Genomic DNA, 27,558 nt, shown 5'->3' with positions numbered 1-27,558 from the left:
GAGCAACAACCAGAGGAGGAAGACTGAGCCTTGGAGCTGCAAGGGAAGGATTTCTCTTTGCATTTCTGGTACAAAAAACAGTATGACGGAATTTTTTTGCGGTTTTGAAACCGTGACGTTTTCATACCACGGCATACCTTGAAACCAGTTATTGGCAAATGCCTAATACATATTTTAAGATTCTCTTTAAACCTCTTCCGGTCTTTAGACATTTAAAGTGTTTCTATATCGGAGATTTCCTCTACGAACTGTTCACTACTTGCCATCATTTTTGTGACCTTTTGCCATCTAACCAACCCTTCATGTGCCGAAAATATGTCAACAAAGATATTCCTATAGATAAGGACTAATTAGATGCTAAATTCAAATAATAATGGTATTTTTTTCATTACTTTTCCTTAAAAAATGCCTGCATCTGGCTATGGTATACAAACAATTTTAAAGGAAATGAATCAGCAGTTAAGTAAATATCGTTGACTTCTATTAGCTTCTCAACATTTATTTATTCCTTTATTATCACCATCTAGTAAAACGCCTTTAAATTTGTCCAGCCAGAACCAAAAGATGCCATTGGTTATGGTTGACTTGAACAGAACGGACCCATATTGTGCCAAGCTGGCAGGTAGAGGCCAAGCTACTCAAATAACAAGATGACGCTACCCTAGGGTGGCCATGCGTAACCTCTGCCATCTGTGAGTGAAAAACAGGGACAGTGATGGACTGTTAGATGCGCTGCACATGTCGGAGAGAGATTCCAGACGCTGCTAATGCTTGCTTGACGGTTGAGGATTTCAAAAGGCGGGGTACTTAGTGTAAATTCAATATCAGATGCATTTTAATAATGGTTGAAGCGTTTTCTTGTGGCCTCTTTGACACACAACTCTACCATATGGTGTTTTCCATTGAGTGAAATGGATCAGGTTGTATTGAAAACAGACATTTTATTTGGTGCATTTAATAGTTATTTATTTTACACACAAAGTATATGTTTCTTATTTCTCCAACTCTAATGTATTATAAGAATATTGATGAGTTCCTTCATTTTAGAAAACATTTTGATGATCTTGCAAATAAAAAATGTCAAAATATGCTGCTCTTTTTTTTAAACTGAGACATTATCTCCCACTCTCTGCACTTCTCATTTTGTATAAATCTTTATTTGAACCAATTTACAATACTGTAACATCATATGGTGCAACACATATCCAAGTTATCTAAAAAAGCTTGAAATACTACAGAAAAAAGTCATACGTGCTCTGACATGGTCTGACTTTAATGCTCCAATTAAAATAATTTTTCACTGCCACCACCTTCTGAGCCTTAAAGACCACAACTACTACCAAAATGCTTGTGTAATATATCAGATCGTGTATAGACTAAACCATAAATTAGTTGACCTCATCCCAATCTGTACTCCTCAGCATACACATATATATATGACCAGAATAAAAAATCAAATCAAAGGGAAAAAAATAAAGGCTATTGTGTACAAGCTTTGGCATTGTGTGCAAAGGACCACAGATTTGGAATGAACTGGACGAAACACTTAAAATGTCACACTCCATCTCCATCTTTAAGAAAAAACTCAAAACTCATCACCTATCGATGTATATATAATATGCCGATTCTTTGAATAACACTACTGGTGTCTCATATCAAATCCAATGTAACCAGAATTGTGTAATTATCCACAGTTAATTGTGTGTGTGTGCGGATGTGTGTCTGTGTTGTCCAACTGGGCCCCTGCTAAAAGCTTTAAGTAGCTTATTTGGAGTGTCCTATTTGCCCATCTTATCATGTGAACCGCTAGCGTATGATCATGTACTGTATTTTGATGTGTGAATAAACTGATTAACCTGAACCTGAACATGCAAAATGCTTTAAAATGACAAAAATGCCAAACATGAGTTGCTTTAAAGACATGCATCTAAGTTCCTTGTCATCAGTGCGTTCGAGAACTGTCTGAGAGAAAGGCGTGATACAGTACTGAACCACTGCAGTAAATACCAGACTAAACTTTCTATTCTACATCCAAGGAGGAAGATATGAGGGACACAAGCCTGTAAGTTATTTTGATGGGGAGCTGATAGAGCTGGAGGTTGTGGAGGTTTTAAAGGTGAAAGGTTAAAGATGCAGCCTTCCTTTGTCAGCACACAATGGGCCAAGGCAGACCAGGCTCCGGCTGTATTGGCAGCTTCTTAAAGCTTTCTTAGCCTCTGGCTATAATGGTCAATAAGATGTCATGAGGATTAGCAACAGAGGACCACACACTATTCATTTTCAGTACACATTGCTACCAAACAGTACAGTATAAACAAAAACAAAAAAATAAGCCCAAACCTAATTTTGGAAATGCCTGCAATAATGAATTGATTTCCGGAATATTATGACAATGATGGCTATAGGGATGCAATGGTTTGTAATAAACCATGAAAAAGTATCAAATTGTTCTAAACATCTGAATTTAATGTATGTATTGTTTTGTGCTTGGGGCCAAAGGAGTAAGAGAGAACAAACGAGAAATCAAAAGTGTAGCTATGTGTGACCTTCACGTTGCACTTAATAAAGCTTGTGGAGTCACAGAGAAAACCCCAAGCAATTTGGATCTGTGAATTAGCCCTAAAGTGCAGGTATCCCTGATTTATGTCCTAGAATGGCAGACTGAACGCACCTGTTCTGTTACGATAGACTTGGAGCCTCAAGCAAAAATGGCCAACAACTGGCTTAACTGCTCATTGACTAAATGTCCTTGAAACATTAAATATAGCTTACTTGAATATATGAATCAGTTAAAAATTCAGCTTTCAATCCTTGATTGGGAATGACAATTAGTTAAGTTGGCACTTGGTTTTCTGATAGAAAATGACTCTTTTGAAAACTGTGAAGTTCCAAAATAGATTTTCACATATAATGTGTATCACAGACGTGAGTACACCCCTCGCATTTCTGCAGATATTTAAGTATATCTTTTCATGGGACAACACTGACAAAATGACACTTTGACACAATGAAAAGTAGTCTGTGTGCAGCTTATATAATAGTTATTTTATTTTCCCTTCCAAATAACTGAAAATATATTAATTAATATCTAAACCCTGGCAACAAAAGTGAGTACACACCTTAGTAAATACGTACATCCCTAAATGTCCAAATTGAGTACTGCTTGTTATTTTCCCTCAAAAAATGTCATGTGACTGGTTACAGGAGTGCTGTCAGCATTGCTGCAGAGATTGAAGAGGTGGTCAACTTCTGAGGACGGTACAGAAGAAAGCCCGCCCTTTCTTGTGTACCGTCCTCAGAAGAGGCTTCCTCCTGGGGTGACAGCCAGGCACACCAAATTGATGTAGAGTGTGGCATATGGTCTGAGCACTAACAGGCTGACCCCCACCTCTTCAATCTCTGCAGCAATGCTGACGGCACTCCTGTAATGAGTCATATAACATTTTAGAGGGAAATTGACAAGCAATTTGGACATTCAGGGATGTACTAGTAGGTATTTACGTAGGGGTGTACTCATTTTTGTTGCCAGGGGTTTAGATATTAATGGCTATATTTTGAGTTATTTTGAGGGGAAAATAAATTAACTTTATTATTAGGGCTGTCAAACGATTACAATTTTTAATTGAGTTAATTACAGCTTAAAAATTAATCGTAATTAATCGCAATTCAAACCATCTATAAAATATGTCATATATTTCTGTAAATTATTGTTGGAATGGAAAGATAAGACACAAGATGGATATTTACATTCAACATACGGTACATAAGTACTGTATTTATTATAACAATAAATCAACAAGATGGCATTAACATTATTAACATTCTGTTAAAGCGATCCATGGATAGAAAGACTTGTAGTTCGTAAAAGATAAATGTTAGTGCAAGTTATAGAAATTTTATATTAAAACCCCTCTTAATGTTTTCGTTTTGATAAAAATTGTAAAATTTTCCATCAAAAAATAAACTAGTAGCCGGCCATTGTTGATGTCAATAATTACACAATGCTCATGGGTGCTTAAGCCCATAAAATCAGTCGCACCCAAGCGCCAGCAGAGGGCGACAAAACTCCAAAAAACACAAGTAACAACTTGGCATTGCACTGTGCTGTCATTTTAATCTGTTTGAGCGGGGCATGTGCGTTAATTGCGTCAAATATTTTAAAGTGATTAATTTAAAAAATTAATTACCGTCCGTTGACGCGATAATTATGACAGCCCTATTTATTAAATAAGCTGCACACAGACTGCTTTTCATTGTGTCAAAGTGTCATTTTTTTCAGTGTCGTCCCAAGAAAAGATATATTTAAATATCTGCAGAAATGCGAGGAGTGTACTCACATTTGTGATACACTGTTTATAGTCAAGTTGTATCGCTACATACGAAGTTAATTCGTTCCAGGACCTTGTTTGTAAGTCGAAATGGTCATTTGTTGAGCAGGGTTTTCCCATAAGAATACATTATAATTCCATTAATTCGTTCCACAGCCCGAAAACCTACTCTAAATCCTTAATAAATCCTGGTGGTACTATTACGAATGGCAATATAATAGCAACAGAAATAAATAATAATAAATAAATAATAATCGGAATAATAATACAGTATAATAATAATAATTCCTGTAAACATGAAACTAATTGGGTTTTAATATGGCGGATGTGTGTTGTGTGCTGTACCTGAACGCACCGCGTGGCTGACGTGACAGTAAGATAGGTGCGGTAGAGATTTTACTTTCCCTTTTAATGTTCTGTTGTTCGCGTCCACCGCGGCGGACAGTAGGCATGTTGCACAAGTTCTTAACTAAATGAATGAAAAGCTGGCGATTTCTTTGGCGATGTTACCACAATAATAATTGTCACCTTATAAAGACTGGCGAACGGAGGTCGGAGGAGGACCGTCTAGATCGTAGACATTCTCCGGCTGTATTGTCGAGCCAGTTCACTGACGCGCACACCACGCTCATATTTTTGCATCTTCATTTTTTCCTTTTTCACCATCTGCACTAACCTTCTTGCAACACATGTTGATATCTCTCACAAGAAAATCTGCTGTCCGTCCATCTTGCGGGAAATCAAAGAAAGTGGCGCTGTCATAAATCGTTGGATTTAGATACATGACAATGATAGTTAATTTGATTACTCTTTCAGCTCTAATGAGGACGTATGTCTTTTATTCTTCTCTAAATATTCAAGCTCTTAAGCCATCGTACAGTAATTTGGAAGATTTTCAAAACTTGTCACAAAATGAATGCCTACAACAGGCTAATACATTTTGTGTTGCATCTTTAAAATTATTGGAACTTGAAAAACGTTTCTATTAAATCTATTATTAACAAATCCATCTCCATGTTACATATACTTACCTCTAATTCTCCAGAAGGGGTTTGCGGTTTATTCCATCTGATTTTGAGATAATCTAGAGTGGTTGTTAACCAATCACATTGCGTATTAGACAGATAACCATTCACACCAAGGGACAATTTAGACTAGAGTCCTAATTGAACTGAACATGCATTTTATTTTGGATTTTGTTAGGAAACTGAAATACTCGGACTTAAGTGTTGTGCCAATTGAACTTTATTATTTCATATGTCTTATTTACAGTATGTACAACCTGTTGGATTCAGAATTATCATCGTGGGAGGTGGTCTCACACGCTTGCTTGTCCTCCGCCCGTTTGTGTGTCATATGTCAATATAAGTGTGTCTATTCAATGCGGGCCAGTGAGGCACGTGTTTGTCGGAATAGAGCTTGTGTTGGATGTATGCTCTAGGGAAAACATATGCTAGTGTTGACTGTGGGGCAAGAGAGTGGAGGAGGTGCTTGTGGTGGCGGGGGGCAGGTGGCGTGTGTTGGGTCAAGGGTCTGCAGCTGTTGATAATATGGTACACTGACATAGATAGGGGCATCTGATGCTTTGAGAGCCCACACCAAGTAGGCTTCTTGATTTGAGTGATGGAGTTGCAGGGCATCATGAAGGAGAAGTTAGAGCTAAAGTCCCTGGATGATGGACAGATTTAATTGGCACAATGAGGAAAGTTATATGTGTTGACAGCAAAGAAAAATACTTATTGAGGGTGTGGGGGCGGGGCTATAATTTGTACCTGTATGCAATGGTGCTGCCAGAGTTTTGGGGGGAAAACATTACTTGTGACCTCACTGCATGAATGCTGCAATCGAAACTGTATGGTATCACTCTGATAAATGTGGTCCATCTGTGAAGAGAACAATTACAATCACAGTTGTTTACTTTGTGTTGAATGCAAAGATTTGAGTTGCTAACAAGTAAAAACTTTGAGATGACATCGTTTATTTGATTAGTTGTTGACAAATTGATTGTCGACGCCATCGTGAGTAGTCAACTATTCTTAGTATCCCTGTTAAATATACTGTATGCAGGTGAATATTGTGGGTCTATATGTGTTCCTACAGGTTTTGAGTATGATTATTTGATATTTTGGCACATAACAGGTCAGCAAAGTCAAATTTTATTGGTTAGAAGTTACAGATTTAGGGCATATATTTGTATGTTTTAAATTGTGCATTGGTGGTATGTACATAAAAACTGATGTGTTTCTACAATATGTGGAAGTACATTAGTTGTGTGTTTAGTTTCACAGTAAACTGAAGAGGGCTGCAGCTTTCGATTATTTTAGTAGTCAATAAATCCATCAACTAGTTAGTTTGAATAATCGAGTAATCCGATCAGGAACATTTAATTCGTTACATAATAAATTTTAGGAGATGTAAAACAAAGGCTTGCTAAGATTGCACTTTCGAAAGAGCATTAAATGTGAATACAAAATCAAATTCCTGAGTGTTTCTTCAAATTATGCAGAGCTGAACTTTCATTTTAAAATAAAATACCTTTGCCTATCCTTAAATGGTATTAAAAAAAAAAAAAAAAAAGAGGATCTAAGTACCACAACAGAACAATTGGGTGACTTGCATAGCAAAAGCCCGCTAGATTAAATGCTATAAAATGCTACGCTGTTGGTTTTCTATTTTTTTTATTTTTATTTTTTTAATGCTCTTAATAAATTGTTCAAACACATATTCCCACAAAAAATGGCTAAATATACCTATAAACTTATTTCTTTTATGCATTCATAATTATTATCCAAACAAAAACCCAACAACTTGGTTTTAACAGGGAGCAGCTGGATTCAGCCATGTTAAATGAGTTATGTCATAATAAATTTTGAAACTAGAGGGCAGTGTATCCACCCAAAACAATAAAACTAAATGTAAACACTTTCAAAACTAACCAATACAACACCACTCTAATTAAACGAATACTCAAAGCAGCCAAAATTTTATTCAAAGCTTTTTTCTAATTGAATTGCGCAAGTTAATCGATTAATCGTTGCAGCACTAAACTGAAGTGTCATAAAACATCCGAAAGCCAACTTTTTATAATCTGATATCTGGCAAAATGCGACCTGAGATCTGTGTACCCCTGTCCCCCCGCACATAAATTCTTCCACCGACTGTTCAACTGTCTCTTTAGCGCAGTACTTCTCAAATGGTGGGGCGCGCCCCCCCCAGGGGGGCGCAGAGCGATGCCAGGGGGGGCGCGAGTGACCTCGGGGAACATGCTTTTTTTTTTTTTTTTTTTTTGCCGTACTAGAATAAAGTGTACTTGCACATCCACTCCGTGGGTGGCAGTGGCGCTCTCATTTTCAAAGTGCGTGCAGTATTTTTGAAGTAAGCAAGAGCACACGGAAGAGACTCATGCAGAGCTGGACTCACGCAGCGACCCACTGTCTTTCTCACGTGTCCGGCCGAGAAGTGCCGTTTTCAGCTTGGGATCGTCACGACCACCGCCCTCACCTACGGTTCTCCCTCGGCCGCCGAGAATGCGCTTTTTTCGGGCCGTTTGCCTTTGATTTTTAATATAGTGGGAAATGAGGAAAGACCACTGTTTACTGAGTCTAAAAATGATTATAGCGGAGAAGCCAAATCAGTTAAGACGCCACTTAAAGACATTAGACCTCAATCTCATTGATAAGCCGCTTGATTGTTTTTCAGCGAAAATGTGCCGAATATTGCCAATTGTCACAATCGTCCCGCTTTGTCAGTGTTATATCAGTAAACCAGTGAGCACTGTGGTGAATCAGCGAAAATAAAAACTTTCCTTCTGTCCAGAGACCTTTTTCCCCCCTTCTATTCAGTTTTGTTTTTTTTCGGTCAAATTTTTTGGCATGTTGTCCTGAAGAGTAAATGTTTCTAATCAATTTGAATTTGTTATTATTTACTGATTTTATTACATTTTATTTTTCAGTATAAAATGGTCAAAAATGTACCTTGAGTGTATTTTTACAGTTTGGATGTGACTTTTTTTTTTTTTTTTTAACTTCAGGCAAATTGATGCGCATTAAGTCTTTTCTGTTACAAGCAACACAATGTTAAAAAAGTTATACTTTATTATAAGTTGATCTATGTTACTTTTTTTCTTTAATAGAAAAAAAAGGACACAATGTTAGGCTGAGGCGTACTTATAATAGTAATATAGACGAATGATACTATTTACAGTGGCGGCAGAGAGTTGGGGGGGGGCGCGAAACATTTACGTCTTCCTTGGGGGGGCGTAACAGAAAATAATTGAGAAGCACTGCTTTAGCGGTAGCTGTTACTTTTATCCTCTGAACCTCTTAAACCACTGAAATGCAAAGAAAACTGTTTTGGCACAGTTATTTTTATTTCTAAAACTGATTTTCATTCAAAATTATATTTTTTCAAGGATTTGCAAAATAAAAGTTTACAAAAACAGCAATAACTCCAACCTCCATCTCCTAATTTTTATTTTCCCTCATTTCCTCACATACTAAATACCAAATCTCAATTTTAACTACTTTAGAACATAGGATATATTTTAAAATTGAGTTAATGTAAACATTTCCTTTTTTTTTTTTTTTTTTTTAAAATAATAAAGATATAAGTAACATACATTCAGAAAAATAAGTACAAATGACTTATATTATGCAGAGTGAAATGGAATATATTTTGAAGATCGCGCAAACATTGACTTTTTTAAATCATAAGGAAATGAATAAGTAGCCTAACATAAATGAACAAATATAAGTCCAAGGTGCACATTGACAGCTAAGATGTTCTGAACCTCCCCATCAGAGCATATAAAACAAAATATGATAAATAAGCCTCCCGAACTCTTTCTTTGCTCTTAAAGATTTGATCCATTTTATGTTGCATTGCCCTTTTTTTGTCGCATCAATTCAACAAGCTTTTTTTTTTTTTTTTTTTTTTTTTCTGTTCCAGAAAACATGCACATTTGAACCAGTCAGAGCTAACCATCTCTGCTGATCACATGTCAGTATGTCAGCCAATTGAACGGATAAATGAGTCCAGGCGTTTTGCTTTGCTGCGTGCACATTGACGTGACTCATCATCGTCAGACTCGGATAACTGCAGCAGCTGGGGAAACCTCCATGCCGTCCGTGGAATAATATCAATAATAAATATTGGTGGAAACGGATTACGCTTTTTTTTTGTTTTTTGTTTTTTTTTGTTTACATAGCGTTTTGACAGTTGCTGTCAAATTGTCAGAATCAAAGCACCGTGTACCGTAACAGCATTCCGGCCCTGAATCTTATACCGGAACTGCGTTCTGGCCCTGAATCTTATTCCGGAACTGCGTTCCTGACCGTTCTGGCTCACTTTCACCCCTGACGGGCATGCCAAGAATCGAGATATCATTTTAAAAAAGGTGACGATTTAAAAAAATAAAATAAGGAACCAACAAGTTGCTACCAAAATCCTGACAGTCAGAATACTGACAGTCACTCTCCAATTTTCAGGGCATTTACAGGTCACTTTCTGTTCATTATAGGACATTTACAGGTCATTTCCTGTTGAGTTTGAGTCACTGCCTATTTATTCCCGGGTCACTTCCTGTTCTGTAACCCAAAATCAACAGGAAGTGACCCATATATTGCTCCAAAATCAACAGAACATGACTGAAAATCAACAGGCTGAAATGTCCCAAAATTACCTCGTTGCCTGGCATTGGCGGCCACTGACGGCCCTAGAAGTGGGAGGGGTTCATTCGCTATCACCCTCCCATTTCAAATGGATTGGACATCTACTAGTGATTAACTCACAGCAGAAGGATGAAGATAGCTTGTTTGTCTGTTTGTTAATTGTTTTGTATAATATCATATGATTATTTCCTGACCAATGTATAAATAATCGTTGCATCGCCATATCGTGAGATTATTTTTATCGGGAGTATTGTATTGCAAATCGTATCATACCGTAAGGTACCAAGAGGTTCCCACCCCTAATGGGTGATGGGCTAAATTGCTTTGATATTGTTTTCTTCACTAAAACCTGACTGGTTAACCTGTGTGTCTATCAAAAGGCAAATCCAGGAAGAAACATCACAGTGTGCATATCGGCATTAACTTCTCAGCTTACAGTAAATGTGCCATATAATTCTTTTGTGGTTCAACTTTTTATGTTTTTTTTTTTCTTTTAGGCTTTTTTGGAGACCACTCTCTCGAGCCAGAAAACAGTGACAGCGTGGGTGAGTCATTCATCTTCCTACCTACTTTACCCATCTATAATCCATCAATTAAGAAAAACCCTTAAGAGCAATTTTCGTAGTTTGTTTTCAAATACTTGCAAAATATTTCAAGATAAGGGATAAAAATATGCAAAGACCGATGAATTTAGTAGTGAATTGTTGAGAATGAGATGGAGTGTTAAACTCATTTTCCTCATTTCAGTTTTCTGGAAATTTTGCGTGTTGTTAAAACCAATCTCAAATTAGTGTTACTGCAAGTTACTTTTCCCATTTCTAGAACTATAACACGTGGTTGGCTAACTACCTATGTTAAAATGCTTCTTACTTCCCTAATCTAAGTACATGTAAGGCCGAGACTTGAATGAAACAACACTTCTTTATTCAGTGTGCTTCTCAGCATATGTGTCAGCGACACATCACAGAGATTCCTTTTATACTGTAATACCACACCCACAGGAAGTGCACACTATGGCAACAGCAGTGTGACATAAATATGTCACATCTGTGTTATGTTTTTTTGGTGTTTTTTTTGGGATTCAGTCCATCTGTTGTGTGGATTGTGGACCCACATGTGGCGCATGAAGCAAGGTGGTTCCTAATGGCGTACCGCAGGCAACACGTCACTTCCGCTCATTAATATTCATGACATTAGCTACTGTTGCTAAGGGGGGACACACCACTGTTTGTCCTTAATAGGAAATGAATGGAAATCGTGTACAGAGGAGATGTTTACAGAGCTAAACGTACCAATTCTCTCCGAAAATGATGTCCCTTGTTCCAAATTCACTGGCAAAGATGTGGAAGAACATAAAAATGTGCAGTTAAGGAGATGGCTTGAGTGTCAAAGGCTGAAAAAGATGAATAAAACGAGCCGACCTAAGCATAGCCTTAGCTTTTTTATCGACGCCACTGACAATGACATTCTCCTGTTTCAACAAGCAATCCTTTACCACCAGCCCTGTTTCTTATATATTATATCCCCTGGTTGTCCTACGTCTCTGACCGTTCTTAGGGGTAATTTAGTTAGTTTTGTGTAGCGATCGCAAATGCTACTCAGTGACAGCCAACGAACACTTTAAATTTTTTCATTCATAACAAATCTTAGTTGTATAATTTATTTACACTTCCCCCTTACTAAAGTTGTTTTTTTTTACAACAGAAAAGGTAACTGGCAGTCAGATACCATTTTAATTCTTTTCAGGTCATTCATTGTCAGACAGAAGCAGCACGGCACAACATCACGCTAAAAAATAAGTTAAAAAATATCAAAATTGCTTACCTCTTTGTCCTCTGAAGGAGCATGCCAACCCAACAAAATGTTTACTGCATATAAAATGTGAATGGCTTCACCCTGGCTTCACCTAGCTAGCGTTAAAACATCCGCGCAAGTTGATTCATTCTTTTGTTTTTGGTTTCGGGAAACATATGAAGAAAACATCCTTCATATGTCGTAATGTCTAGTCGTTTCTACAAGTTCCAAAAAAGCAATGTGTGATCAGCATGTTCGTTTTTGAAAGATTACAGGAGAAAAGTTGCAGAATTAAAATTGCTTCTATGCGAGGGCGGGTCTATAATGTCCCATTTCTACTTTACTTCCGCTTTACGATGCGACGTCAAAGTCTAAAAAAAGCATGCGTGCGGTACGCCATTGGATGGCCCTACCGCCGATCTGTGAGGCAACTTGCTTATGCGCCACGCGTGGGTCCAAACAACAAAGACAATTTGTAGAGAGTTTGATTTACACGTACTTCAGCCTGTGGCTCATATACACAGGCACATATTTGACTGACAGATGAAGGTCTCCTGGGTTGTGTTTTCTGTGCATTCAGTTGACACACCCTTACCACCCATCAGCGGCAAGGTCCGTTTTCCACAGATTTGGAGTCTTAATTCTAAATACTCACCAATTTTGTTATTCATTTAAACTTGTTAACACTCTTCTGTCTTGTGTCAAATCTAGAAGACTTTTATTTGTCTTTAGCACGTCTTGACTGATTTACACAACATAGTGCTAATCATCCGTTAGAAAAGCACAACATTTTGTGAAGGGGCATTTTTCTCATTTAACCCTGAGCTTTTGATGACTCACTTTATCCAGTTGTAAATCTAACATACAGTGGGGCAAATAAGTATTTAGTCAACCACTAATTGTGCAAGTTCTCCCACTTGAAAATATTAGAGGCCTGTAATTGTACAAATGGGTAAACCACAACCATGAGAGACAGAATGTGGAACCCCCCCCCCCCAGAAAATCACATTGTTTGATTTTTAAATTTATTTGCAAATCATGGTGGAAAATAAGTATTTGGTCAATACCAAAATTCCACCTGAATACTTTGTTATGTACCCTTTGTTGGCAATAACGGAGGCCAAACGTTTTCTGTAACTCTTCACAAGCTTTTCACACACTGTTGCTGGTATTTTGGCCCATTCCTCCATGCAGATCTTCTCTAGAGCAGTGATGTTTTGGGGCTGTCGTTGGGCAACACGGACTTTCAACTCCCTCCAGAGATTTTCTATAGGGTTGAGATCTGGAGACTGGCTAGGCCACTCCAGGACCTTGAAATGCTTCTTAAGACTCCTTTGTTGCCCTGGCTGTGTGTTTGGGATCATTGTCATGCTGAAAGACCCAGCCACGTCTCATCTTCAATGCCCTTGCTGATGGAAGGAGATTTTCACTCAAAATCTCTCGATACATGGCCCCATTCTTTCCTTTACACAGATCAGTCGTCCTGGTCCCTTTGCAGAAAAACAGCCGCAAAGCATGATGTTTCCACCCCCATGCTTCACAGTGGGTATGGTGTTCTTCGGATGCAATTCAGTATTCTTTCTCCTCCAAACACGAGAACCTGTGCTTCCACCAAAAAGTTCTATTTGGTTTCATCTGACCATAACACATTCTCCCAGACCTCTTCTGGATCATCCAAATGCTCTCTAGCGAACCGCTGACGGGCCTGGACGTGTACTGGCTTCAGCAGGGGGACACGTCTGGCAGTGCAGGATTTGCGTCCCTGGCGGCGCATTGTTACTGATTGTGTTACCTTTGTTACTGTGGTCCCAGCTCTCTGTAGGTCATTCACTAGGTCCCCCCGTGTGGTTCTGGGATTTTTGCTCACCGTTCTTGTTATCTTTTTGACAGCACGGGGTGAGATCTTACATGGAGCCCCAGATCGAGGGAGATGATCAGTGTTCTTGTTTGTCTTCCTTTTTCTAATAATTGCTCCCACAGTTGATTTCTTTATACCAAGTGTTTTACCTATTGCAGATTCAGTCTTCCCAGCCTCGTGCAGGTCTACAATTTTGTCTCTGGTGTCCTTCGACAGCTCTTTGGTCTTGGCCATAGTGGAGTTTGGAGTGTTACTGACTGAGGTTTTGGACAGGTGTCTTTTATACCGATAATGAGTTTAAACTGGTGCCAATAATACAGGTAATGAGTGGAGCCTCGTTAGACCTTGTTAGAAGAAGTTAGACCTCTTTTACAGCCAGAAATCTTGCTTGTTTGTAGGTCACCAAATACTTATGTTCCACTCTAGTTTGGAAATGAATTATTTAAAAATCAAACAATATGATTTTCTGTTTGTTTTTTCCCACATTCTGTCTCTCATGGTTGAGGTTTACCCATGTTGACAATTACAGGCCTCTCTTATCTTTTCAAGTTGGAGAACTTGCACCATTGGTCGTTGACTAAATACTTATTTGCCCCAGTGTATGTTAGGGTTAAGTATCAAGTTGAAAGTTTAATTAATTCATTCAGTGGTGTATCCTCAGTGGACTAGTCATAGCCGTTAGATGGCAAGGTTCACCTTGGAGGTAAATGATTAAATTAATGGCTCAGTAACACTTCCTTATGATATCCACAAGAGGGGAGTATAACCCTAAAAATAAAGCCCTTTCACATGCAACTCTCAAATTTTTAAACACAATAGAGCAGAAAAGATTGCTAAACAAATCAAAAATACATAAATAAAACACAAAAATGAAACGACACAATGAAAGGCAATTCTGACATTGATTTGATATTTACTGTGTGAGGAAAATATTGTTGCTTTTGCTATCAATTTCTTCTACCTTTTTCATGAAGTCAACACAAGTGCAAAACAACAGTATGGTATGTAAATATCCTAGTAATGTGCCCATCTCAGGAAGATACTTAGAACAAAGAGGCAGGGGTGAGGTGATGGTCCAATGTTAAGGTCCAGGTTCAGGCGAAGTTCACCCAGGACACCCATTGCTGCCATTGCAGCGCCAGGTGGCACGTAGGAAGGGTCAGAGGTTGAACACAGTTCAGAAAATGCTGACCTCGACGTGACTCGCTGGCCCGATTGTCTGCGACTCTACTCCAGCCTTTCTCATCACTCCCTCTATAAATGTGTGAGAGGAGAATCGAAGGGGAAGGGGGTGAAAAAGTGGAAGGAAGTTAGAGAAGAACTATTAAACCTGCACACCAAGTGAATAGCTGGCATTGTTGTGTACAGCAGGAGGAGTCGTGGATTTATGAGGCCAAACCTGATAGGGTTGTAAACTTGACGAGTTGGGCTTCTGGCTGTGGCGACTTGCTCGCCTGCTATTGGCCCTATTCTACACTTATGATGCCTCAGTGCATGCATCGGGTAAGGGTGATGCTCAGGTCAAGGGGGGCTGAGGAAGGCCTTGTAAATGTTCTAACAGGGGTGGGAATTCAGAGACCCCCATTCAGTGACCAGAAACCTAGGTCAGGGGCCAAATAGCTGTGTTAGTAACAGCTGTTTTCAGCACTATCTTGGAGATTAAGTTTCAATCATCTAAAACATTATCAGCATGAGATTACTCAATGTTTTCATATTAAAATGGATTTGCCCCAGAATATTTGAGTTTAATGCCAAATTGCAGAGGTGGGTAGTAACGCGTTACATTTACTCCGTTACATTTACGTAAGTAACTTTTTGAGAAAAATGTACTTCTTAGAGTAGTTTTGCAACTCAATACTTTTTACTTGAATAAATTTGCAAAGAAGAAACACTCTTCTCTACTTTGGGCTACATTAGTCATTACATTTTTCCTCTTTATTCTACATATTGACTTTATTTTTGCCAGAGATGCCGAAAGTGGCTGTCTCAGTTTCACCAATGAGACGTCGCAACTCAAACTACATGACTCCATTGTACTTATCAGAGGTAATAATGTTTCTCTACTAGAGGCCATTCATGCTCTTTGGATGGGTGATGTTTCACAGCGTTGTCTGGTCTGAATTAAATGATTTTTGTTTAATCTTTTTGGCCTAATGAAATCAGTTATAGTACTGTACTGACTAAGCCCCGTACCCAGTCAAATACTGGATAATAGTTAGGAGTTTGTGATGATGATATGCGCCCAGTGCAGTTGAAGAAGCGAAGCATACAACAGCAACAACATTTCTCAGTTCCAATAGTTTATTTAGGTGGTGTCCTAATAACTTAACTCAAGGGCAGTTATCCAAATAAAAGTAACAAACCAAAAGACTCAAAAACATATCCACAAGTGAATAAACAAAATCAGTATATTCCATTCCTACATGCTGCACTAAGACACAGTCAAAAACTGGTTTGACCTCCTAACTACCAACACCTGTGTCATGATTAACTGTCATTTTTAGAGATGTCCCGATCAATCGGCGTCCCGACCGATCGGGTCCGATCACGTCATTTTCAAAGTATCGGAATCGGCAAAAAAATATCGGACATGCCTTTTTTAAATATATATATATATATATATATTTAAATTAAATCGTTTTCTAATTGTATTTAACGTTGCAGACATAATATGTCACACTCATCCAGAGCCTTTAGTTTAGGCTTAAGGTAGGGTTATCAAATTTATCCCGTTAACGGCAGTAATTAATTAAAAAAAAAAATTATCACGTTAAAATATTTAACGCAATTAATGCATGCGCTGCACGACCCACTCACGCATTGTCGCGTCCAATCTGTAATGGCGTCGTTTTACCTGTATATAGAGCTAAAAGGCAGCGTAAAATGAGTAGAGTGAATCTTGGCAGCCTTTGAAGCCTTTTTTTTAATTGGCTAAAACCTTACAATCCCTCTCCCTACGATTAGAATATCGTGGGAAGCAATGTGGGAAAGAAAGGTAGTAATTGATCTTGTTCTTAACACCCTATGTTATTTCCCAACGCAGAGAAGATATATCAATTGGTACCACTACGCACAGTCATGGTTGCACTTCCCATCATGCATTTGGGCAGAACAGTTAAATGGCTACAGTATCATTTACTGAAAGCTCAACAAATACACTAGATGGCAATATTTAGTCACAATATACAAAGTCACATTTATCCTTTATGAATTACAAGTCTTTCTATCCCTGGTTCCCTCTCACAGAAAGAATGTTAATAATGTAAATGCCATCTTCAGGATTTATTGTCATAATAAACAAATACAGTACTTATGTACTGTATGTTGAATGTATATGTATATGATCAGGAAAAATTATCGGGAATGATTGGAATTGAATCGGGAGCAAAAAAAATGCAATCGGATCGGGAAATATCAGGATCGGCGGATTCTCAAACTAAAACGATCGGGATCGAATCGGGAGCAAAAAAAACATGATCGGAACAATCCTAGTTCATTTAAGCGTGGGCTGATTCCAGGTCAGTTGACAGATGCAATTGACAGCCTCTAGTGGCAAGGAGTAAAACTTCAAATAATAATACAAATCTGGAATACGGCTCATTCAAGTACTAGTACAGTATAATAGTAATAACGGTTCAAATAGATTAAGTTGTGCTACGAAAACAAATATACCATTATTTTTCAAAAATCAAGACATTGGAAGCATTTATTCACAATGCTACTCATTACGTGAGTGTTCGTTTCCCTGAATACTTTTTTTTGTACTTGAGTACATTTTTGAATGTCTATTTTTACTATTACTCGAGTAATATTATTTAGAAGTAACGCTACTCTTACTTGAGTAAAATTTTTGGCCACTCTACCCACCTCTGCCAAATTGTCCAGTTTTAATTGTGTGCCCTGCTTTAAGATTTTTTTTTTCTTAGGGGGAAGGTGGCAAAAAATGAAATCCTCCTGAAACTTCACACCCAACTCAAATCTAATTTATTCATCAATTTAGATAATTAAACTTGAAATGTTAAATTTTTGATTTGTATAAAAGTCAAATGATATAAATAATGTACATATAGTGTGTAAAATTAAGATTGTGTGAGTCCATGTATTTTTACATGGACACGTACTGGCACGCGCATATGAGGGGCCGTACAAGACATTTTTCATTCTGGCCCTCTCACACACATACATTCTCCTTTCACATACATATATATTCACTCTCACACACATACATTCTCCTCTCACATGCACACATTCTCCTTTCACATCCATACATTTTTACTTTCACATTCATACATTTTCACTCTCACATTCATACATTTTTACTTTCACATTTATACATTTTCACTCTCACATTCATACATTTTCACTCTCACATGCATACATTTTCACTCTCACATTCATACATTTTTACTTTCACATTTATACATTTTTACTTTCACATTTATACATTTTCACTCTCATATTCATACATTTTTACTTTTACATTTATACATTTTCACTGTCACATTCACACATTTTTACTTTCACAATTATACATTTTCACTCTCACATTCATACATTTTTACTTTTACATTTATACATTTTCACTCTTACATTCATACATTTTTACTTTCACATTTATACATTTTTACTTTCACGTTTATACATTTTCTCTCTCACGTTTATACATTTTCACTCTTATATTCATACATGTTTACTCTCACATTCACACATTTTTAGTCTGTGAAATGTATGTTTGTATAAATAAAATATATGTGTATAAGAGTGAATATATATGTATGTGAGGAAAGTATGTATGAACGTGAGAGGAGAATGTATGTATGTATGTATGAGTGAAAGTATAGTGAAAACGGAAGGAGTCTAGTTGAAACGGAAGCCAGCTCTGATTGGCTAGCTCTGAATGGTAAGCTCTGATTGGCTGAGAACCTGACGCGGGTTACTGTTCATAAAATAACAAGGAAGAGGACGCACAATCACTTCGGCAAGCAGTTGGACTTTTGCAAAACATTTTGTCGACCCCAGAAACTAACTTCTTTGGCTTCCTGTCTCGAGCGGCGGCAAAGGACACAATCAACTGCACCCAACAGTGCTAATTATGACGCAGTCGAAAGTGAAATGAGAGACATTTTTAGACCGAGCAACTCTCGAACCTCTTCAACTGTCCAAGCGGGAGCTAATATGACCCGCTCCCAGACTACTGCGGTCAAGCCACCCTCCACTCGTAAAAACGAAGTCAAGCTAGCCGCCCCTCATTTGGATCATTGTTTGCATTGTGTGCATTATGGTACTGCAACGCGCTGGCTTCATAATGGAACGCGGTGGCTTCACAGCGCAAGTCCCCCGGGTTCTTCACAGCGCTAGCCCCTTTATTGGAAAAAAAAAAAAAAATAAATAAATATGAATAAATAAAAAAACGGGAAGCCATCCAAGAACGGGTCCACTTGAGAGAGGCACTCGAGCACCCCGAGACCCAAACTAAAGTATTATGATATAAAAAATAATTTAGGAATTCCGAGTAATACTACTTGGAAAATTACCCTTATTTCAAATTTTAATTTAAAAATATCTCGCTGATATCCCGGGACGGGTCCACTTCTGAGGTATACTAGACGACCCTAAGACTCTAACTACTCTGATAAAATTCTGATGTATCATTTCAAAATAAAAGTACTTTGAAAATTGCCCATTTTTGCTGTCATTTCGCCCGATTTCAAAAATTGATTTAAAAAAAATCTGGTTGATATCCTGGGACGGTTCCACTTCTGGGGTATACTAGACTACCCCAAGTATTGAACTAAAGTACTCTGATAAAATTCTGATGTTGAAGCGGGATGCTTTGCTAAGAGTCTTTATTGTTCAATTGCTGTTATTGGGTTATCAGGCATCTTTGGTGACTACTTATGTTCCATAGTTAATCATCACCAAGTGCCTATTCTAACTCAGTAGCACACTTCTCCAGCCCGATTATTTTTCTACATTAATTTTACAGATGTATGTTTTTCTACAATATTGCGCCGTATACAGTTAGTGATTATCCTAGGAAAAATTGTAACATGCTTTGCTTCATAATGTACAAAAATCTCAGTTTTTTATGGAAATTAGTTGGTTTAATCATACTGAAAATTGAACAGTATTTTATTCATTACGTTTCCCTAAATGTAATTATGTTTAGCAGTCGGGTTGGATCACGACCCTTAAATCATGATTGATCTGCAATGTGCAGCGCCAGCATTGCAGCGGCATTGTGAAAATTCCAGTTGCACAGCCCGTTTGAGGCCGACAGAGGGCGTTAAATGCATTGTGAATATCCATGTGACATATGCACCCACGTGCCCCCTGGACCCGATGAACTCTGCATGCATATGGAAGCACTTGGCTGAAACCCAACTCATGTTTTTTTCTTTGTCTTCGCATAGCCGGGCTGACTTTTTATATGCGAGTCCAAAAGTCATTTAAGAACTTCAAGTTTTCGTTTGCCTGGAAACGAAGCATCAGAAAAAAAGAAAAAAACATGTTTTTTTTTTTTACGTTTTTCCCCTTTTCTTTCTAATGCAGTTAATTTTAGTTAGTGATTTAAGTGTTAAGAGCAGATTTTGATTATAAAATTTAATTCTATCAGGCTGATACTTGATTATTTTCCCATTTGTCTCTCCTCTCTCTTCGTCCTTGGAATACGGGATGAATAAAGCAGTATTCTGGAACTATTTTTGTTAGCTTCCATGCTTTATGATTTCAGCCTTAATAATTCATGATTACCCTAGATTCTATCCCCCCAATTTCCAGTGTTTGCTCGCTTGGTTGCCATCATGTGGGCGTTCGACTCAGGGTCAGCCTGCGGAGTGTTTCCAGGTCAGGAAAAGTGGGTCATCCTGTTCCCAGTGTCGTTGCCCATAACTTTAGAATTTGGGAGGACAAAGCCGCAACACCATGGGGATGAACAAGCAGACTTTTGTTTGGCCCTGATATGCAGTATTGCATGTGTCAAACAGTACTGTATCTTTTGTCAGCTTTATGACTTTCTTTGTGGTACACTTGGCCAAATCTGGGCAAATCGATTATTTGCGCGCATTTGAAACCACAAAAAAAATAAGTTATTGCTATAACAAAACAATATAAATTCTCGAAGCCATCCCCGGTACTGTTCCTCAACGAAACCAGATTTTTTTTCTTAAATTTTACAATTTGAGTTTTGTGTATATTGATATATATTTTATTTATCGTACAGTGCATATAAAAATGAAATTCAATAAATTATACATAAAAATATTATCAAATTCATATTGGATAGTTAGAATGGATAATTTAATTAATTTGGAATCAGTCAATGTAAAGATTTCTGTCTGCATGCCATTAAATGTGACCAAATGGGGAAAAAAGGTGACTTTTGACAGAAGACATTGTAACTGATTCTGGATTGTCAACAACTTCCACTTTATTTCGATTACTGAATTATTCCTCATTCATTTTATGAACTCCTATCCTCGCAAGCGTGGCGGGGGCGCTGAGGCCTATCCCAGCGAACAACAGGCAGGTAGCAGGTTACACCCTGAACTGGTTGCCACCCAGTCGCTGGCCACATAGCGACAAACAACCATTCACGCACACACTCACACTTTCAGACAATTCAGAGTATTCAATCAGCCTACCATGCATATTTTTGGGATGTGGGAGGAAACCAGAGTACCCGGCGAAAGCCCACGCAAGCATGGGGAGATTACTGAAATAATAGTGGAAAAATATACACTACTTCGGTTCTGGCACGATTGAGAGGGGATGTTTATCTAACCTTTATGAGGCAATTAGTCAAAGACTATTTGCAGATGTCTGTATCTTTTATACACTGAGATGCAAATATTGACTTTTTTCCTGGCACAGGTTATTTTAACATTGTTTTTTTTTTGTTTTTATGATAGAACACAACAGGTTTTATTTACTGTATGCGCAAACACTGAATAAAATGCTGTTCTGCCTCATCAGTAGATCTTTAGTAGGCATGACATTATGATGTTTAGATATTAAATTTAGCGGAATGGATTTAAAATAATACATTTTGTATCTTTTATGCATTAAAACAAGACTGATACACATGCACATCTGTTGCAGGTGATCATTTCTGTCTTTTGTGCGGGACCATACATTTTTTTTCTGTTAATTTTGAGGTTCAGTTTTGACCATAATTTAACTAAGTGTGGAAAGCAATTAAATATTGTTTTAGTTCTTGCCGGAAAGCCTGTTATAGACACAAGACCTACAACTAGGCCTTTATTGGCTTTGCAATTATAATGCAGTATGTACCTATTTAGAACTGCTGTTATATGTTAACCATTAAAGTATATGATTTAAGTTTTACATTTTTCAACTTGGCTTATCCTCGTCAGGGTCGTGGGGTGCTGGAGACTATCCCAGCTGACCTTGGGCTAAAGGCGGACTATGCCCCGAACGTCACCAGTCAGTTGTAGGGAACAATCACATTCAGACAACCATTCACACCAACAATCACACCGCGACCGAGGGGGAATTTATCTGTGCCGAAGTCTAGCCAATGCACTACGGCACCATCAGTGACTTCTGTATGCAATCAAAAGAATGCAAAATAAAGCTTTTGTTATTCTTTATTTTTATATAGTAAAGACCTGTGTTCTAGGAATAATCTGTCTTCTGTAGTGCATACCACACTTTGGTCTCACATAGGCATGTGCCAGTATGAGATTCTGACAATATGATAACCTTAAGCCAAATAAGCCAAAATATCACGGTTTCAAGGCGTCACTGTATTGCAATTAAAGCTCTAGAATGTGTTACTTCGAGATATCTGGTTTTAAACAAAAAAAAAAAAAACCCAAAACTTTTTTCCATTGAACAGGATTTTTATTTTTCAAAACAGATTAGCAAATTAGAACATAAATATAATTTTAAGTTAAAAAAAAATCTAAATAAAATGAAAATACTTAAGTCTTTTTAGGTGAGCCTAAACTCATAGCCATCGCTCAACATAATTACCATCAGAACAGAAATAATTTATTATTATATTAAATTATTTTCCATAAAAAGCACGTGTGAAGGACTCATGTTTACATTATACACACGCTCTTTCCCAACACAGACAGTTACTAGGGAGAAAAAAACACCACGTTTTACCACCTCTAGACACGCTAAACACGCTGGAGTAGACTTTCGTAGCTGGTGGGAAACGTTCGTGACATTGTTTACTTACCTTTAATTTTTATATAAATGCGAAATCATTTTGGAAGTATTGCCTCTTCGGCAGCCACCCTCCGCAAACATGTTTTACATGTCGGTTGGCCCTCCTCTTCTAAGCTGCGGACGTCTTTAACTTTTCTGTAGCCGAAGTATTCCCATGGCAGCGATTTCGTTTTCTTCGATGGGGGGTGGTTCATGAGTTACACCTCTTACAGCCATCGTGGGGGAAAAAGATTCAGGAGTTTCACCTCCTCCGGCCATCATGTAGCACAGCTGACTCACTGACACAGAGCAACAACCGGTGGGGGAGGGTTGAGCCTTGCAGCTGCAAGTGAGGGATTTCTCCATGCATTTTTGGGACAGAAAAAATAGTTAATACTGTAGGGACGGTATGACAGAAACTTTAAGCGGTTTGAAACCTTGATGTTTTCATACCACGGTATAGCTTGACACCGGTAACCATGTCTAGTCTCACATAAGTGACTTGTATACAGTTATTCATCAGAATAATCATGTCCTGTTAAATCCACCCATCGCAATAGAAATGTTTTCAGAGCAGAAAAGACTTAATAGTCACAACTACCAATAACAGTACTATTATTGAGCTCAATGAAGTTTAATTTTTTTAATCAGAAGACACAGGGCTACAACTAGTACAGCGTATTCTCATTTCTTTGTTGTTGTTCTTACCCAATATCACAATTTTGTGTAGCATAATTTCTTCAGTGGTCACATCAGGCTCTCTGAGGCATTTTACCGCAATTTGCATTCATTGATCAGTGAGTTCTTCTCATATAAACCCACCGACAGCAATGAATGTTTATTGCAGCATTTACAGGTGTAGCCAAAATGTCTAGTCGCCCCCAAATAAATTCTCAAACAGGCTTCCACAATGAATCGAGCATAAGTCAAATGCTTCCAGATGTATATTTTAAGAAGATAATGGAACATGCGCTTTGGTGCCTCTCAGGGTACAGTCAACGGTCGATGGTTTTGTCTGAGTTCAAACTCACCGACAGCGTTGAATGTTCACTGTGGACACCGATAGAGATCTTGGGCCTCACCGTTTGATTGATGTCAGATGTTTGACTGGTCTTTTTCTGTAAATTTATCAGTCACAATCTTTGAGTAAAATCAAATAGCGCTACTGAGTTTATTTCCATTGGTCCCCAAGCTCTTGTTGAAGCTCAAGTTTGTCTCAGACAAGTGGAAAATCCCGCACTGGCTTGTTGGTTCCCACCCAGACAACGTCACTTAAAATGTCAGCAGATCCAGATTTAAAGGATGTAGCGTTTGTAAATTTGCCACGGTATCAAGTCTTTCTGTGATTTCGGCTCACCTCACGCTTCATCAGTCAGTTAAAACTGAAGCCTTCAAACTTCACTGCTGTTTATCTTTTTGCTTGTGTGTTTCTTTTGGCCTGGGTGGGTAGGCCATATGCCAAAGTGTGTTCCCGCCTATGCTCGTGCTGAGGGTTTAAATGACGTTGATGGCAAACCAGAAGGAATGAGAAAGATGATGATGCAGCGGCTTGGATTTCCTTAAAATAGCTCTTCAGATACGGTGGTAAACTAGCTCCTCGTTTTATCTTCTTCCCCACCTTCAAAACTGTGAGCAGCACTCTCTTCTCTCCTTCAGCCTGCAGCAAAAGGGGGGGAACAAAACAAGGGGGAAACATCTGAAAAAGCATGAATAAAAGGGCAGAACATGTTGTCAGTCTGGCTTGTGGAAGCAGTTGAATTAATGCTTCTAAGTGTGATCAGAGAATGTGGCTGTGCCCCACAGCTTAGTGCATTGCAGTGCTGTGCTAGTTAGAGATTACTGTTCCCTTTACCCTGCGCTGAACCTCAGTTTCTGCTCTGGGAGTGCGCCTTCCTGTGTTCGCGTCTTTGAGGTTGGAAAATCATGCAGCCATGTTTTATTAATGCTCTCTATGTCTATCTGGGCCTCCTCGACAATACACTGTCTTCCTCCTCCCTGTCTTGCGTGGTTCCTTTAACACAGATGAAGAAATGTAGAACACTATACTGTGTTTGTTCTCAGTCCTCTTTTTGGGATACATTTGGGCTACTTATGTAGCTTGAGGTTTTATATTCGCAAGTGAAACCTGGTAGTTTAATTCAGGCAATAGCTGGGAGATTTTTGTTGCTATGCAGGACTTCTGTTTGATTGATATGATGAAAAATGATTGACGTTGTGTCTCGAGTATAACGCACATTTTTATTTTTTTCATTCATTTTTATATTGTAACCCTACTGGTTGTCCAATAAGATTCTTGAATGATCTGAGGGTTGTCTCAGGAAGGAATAGATGGGTGAATCAACGCCCAAATTTTAAAGATATAAATATTTAAGAATCTTTTACCTCAGTTTTTGCTTTCTAGTAGATGCTAAATCAAGTTCAGAAAGTTAATGAAAAAAAAACATGGTAAAGTCAATAACAACAAAAATAAAAAAAATAAAACAAAAAAGAATAAGATAATAATCATAAAATACATATAATTTTATGTACGATGCAAATTCACAACAACGGGCATCTATGGTAAAAAAAAAAACAACAAACAAACAATGAGGCTGATTTTGAGCTGGTATGTGCCTACTTTGTTACAATAGGCATCAAGGACTTAAGTAATAAGACAATAGGCAACTGGAGCCACGAAGCGTTAAATGGAAAAATTGTATTTACAATAAAGAGAAAAAAAAAAATTTCAACACTTATATAATAGAGCCGGCTCTCCAACGCACAACGCGATTACTATTGTTACCGAAAATTTAATAAAGTGTTTCTTCCAAAAATAATGGCAGTGGTTTTCACAATCGGAAACCCAAAGTTTATATAAAAGTCAAGTGCACTTTTTGTTAAGCTAACTTCACGATTAAAGATGTCCTGATTCGATCACATAATCGGAAATCGGGCCGATCGCGCCATTTTTCAGACGATTACAATCGGGTGAAAAGCACTGGGTTTTTAATTTTAAAAAATATGTTTTTCTGCTTCATGCTCATACAGCCTCTCATCCCACCTCCGTCTAAGCATTGCAGCTTGCGTTTGGTACTTAAAGTAAATGATGATTGACGTGTTTGTAGCTTTGATCTTGCCAGCGACGCCTCAGTAGCTCTACGATTAAAGGCACAAATGTGTTAATCATCGTTTAGCTTGTTATAAGAACAGAAGCCCAGTCTGTGGCAACTCATTTTGTAAATGAGAGGCTGTTCTCTGCAGTGTGAGCGTCAAAGCGCGAGTGAATTTGAGTGGAATCACGCATATAAATTAGATGTTATGGAGAGTGATTAAAAGTATGGCGTTATACTATATGTGAAGCAATGAAAAATGTGGGTGCGCCTACATTTTATTCTGTTGCACCTTAAGAAAAAAAATGAGGCGCACCAGTGCAACCAATGCAAAAAGTAACTGTAGCGCCTTGGCAATATATATCGCAATGTTAATTTTTTCCAATATCATTCAGGGCTAATTTTTTTTCTTTTTAAAGGCATTGCCAAAAGAGAAAGACATTTTTACGGCTAAAAAGTAACAAAATAATCCAGAAATACAATGGCATTGCCAAAAGAGAAAGACATTTTATACTCCGCATTACTCCTGGAGAAAGAAGTACTGTAAAAAGTACAATACTATAACATGTTAAGAACTTTTGTTCAAATAAAAACACATAAACCCCAACATTTTTTCGGTATCGGATTGGGTCTCTGCATCGGCAGATTCTCAAAACCAGGTGATTTGGACTTGTACTAGAGTGAAAAATATGCGATCGAGACATCCCTATCTGTGATATGAAACAGCTGTCAGAGTCCGAAGATCAAAGGTGGCAAGCCATCTCCCACATCTGGGAGAATCCAGAATCCCAATCCAATTTCATTAAATGGTCATCAAAACCTAGCTCCTATGAAACAAGGGCTAATGCTAACGTTAGCGCTGATTTGCACAAAATAAACCCCCCAAACACCATTTCTCACTCAGCCCACACTGACATGCAAGTGTTAACAAGTGGTAAACTCGCTATTTGAGAGATGCTTTCATGTGCTTAGTTAAATTCGCATATTGATACTGCATAATACTTTGCTCATGAATACCAGTTAAAGCTGATTTTCTGGGTGTATTGTGTATAGTTAGTCATATATTTTTAGATCTCTGGACATTGCTTACTATCTAAAATCTACTGTTTACCCTTTTCCACCAAAATGCAGTGCCTGAGTTAGAAGTACTCAACTCTGTATAATAATAAGTGTCAAATTAAATTTAGGTGAGAACTGAGAAGTAGAATGCGGAGAAATGTGCCCACATTTGTTTTCCAAGCTTTAGTGTAAAACCCAATACCATGGCCCTGAGCAGTTTTTGCTGTTTTATTTCCTTAGTTGCTCCAGTTAGAGCCTTGCTTGCCTCAAGAATGCATGTGCCCGCATTTCTTCGCTATATGTGTTTCCATTCACAGACGAGGAGGGAGTTAATAGTTTTTTTCAGTCCCTCTGGCTTAGGCTAAAGTGGCTTCCCTCCTTGGCACTTGGACTTATTGGCTCTGTGCCGTAGATACACGAGTCCCCCCCCGCCCCATTCTCAAATAAGTCATCCTCTCATACTAACTCCGCCATTTCCATTCTGACTGGACTTTTGGGTTAATTTGCTTCTGTCGAATGGTTAAGCATGATAATACTAACATATTGCTTTTCAAGACAGCATTGTAATGACACTGGTGCCA

The 27,558-nt window shown here is 38.1% G+C and overlaps 1 protein-coding gene across 2 annotated transcripts in view; it reads left to right on the top strand.

The window, feature by feature from the left end:
* The window catches only part of LOC130913162 (nuclear receptor subfamily 6 group A member 1-A), a 193,608-nt gene that overhangs the window by 27,611 nt on the left and 138,439 nt on the right, over nt 1-27,558 (top strand). For both annotated transcript variants that reach the window (XM_057831527.1, XM_057831528.1), the window contains one exon: nt 10,495-10,542. In XM_057831527.1, the coding sequence (XP_057687510.1) occupies nt 10,495-10,542 (48 nt within the window). The remainder of the gene's footprint in view (nt 1-10,494; nt 10,543-27,558) is intronic.

Source organism: Corythoichthys intestinalis, chromosome 3 (genome assembly GCF_030265065.1).
Source record: "Corythoichthys intestinalis isolate RoL2023-P3 chromosome 3, ASM3026506v1, whole genome shotgun sequence".
Classification (NCBI taxonomy): Eukaryota; Metazoa; Chordata; class Actinopteri; order Syngnathiformes; family Syngnathidae; genus Corythoichthys; species Corythoichthys intestinalis.
The sequence above is the reverse complement of the archived record's forward strand: the minus strand, read 5'-3'. Positions and strand labels throughout refer to the sequence as shown.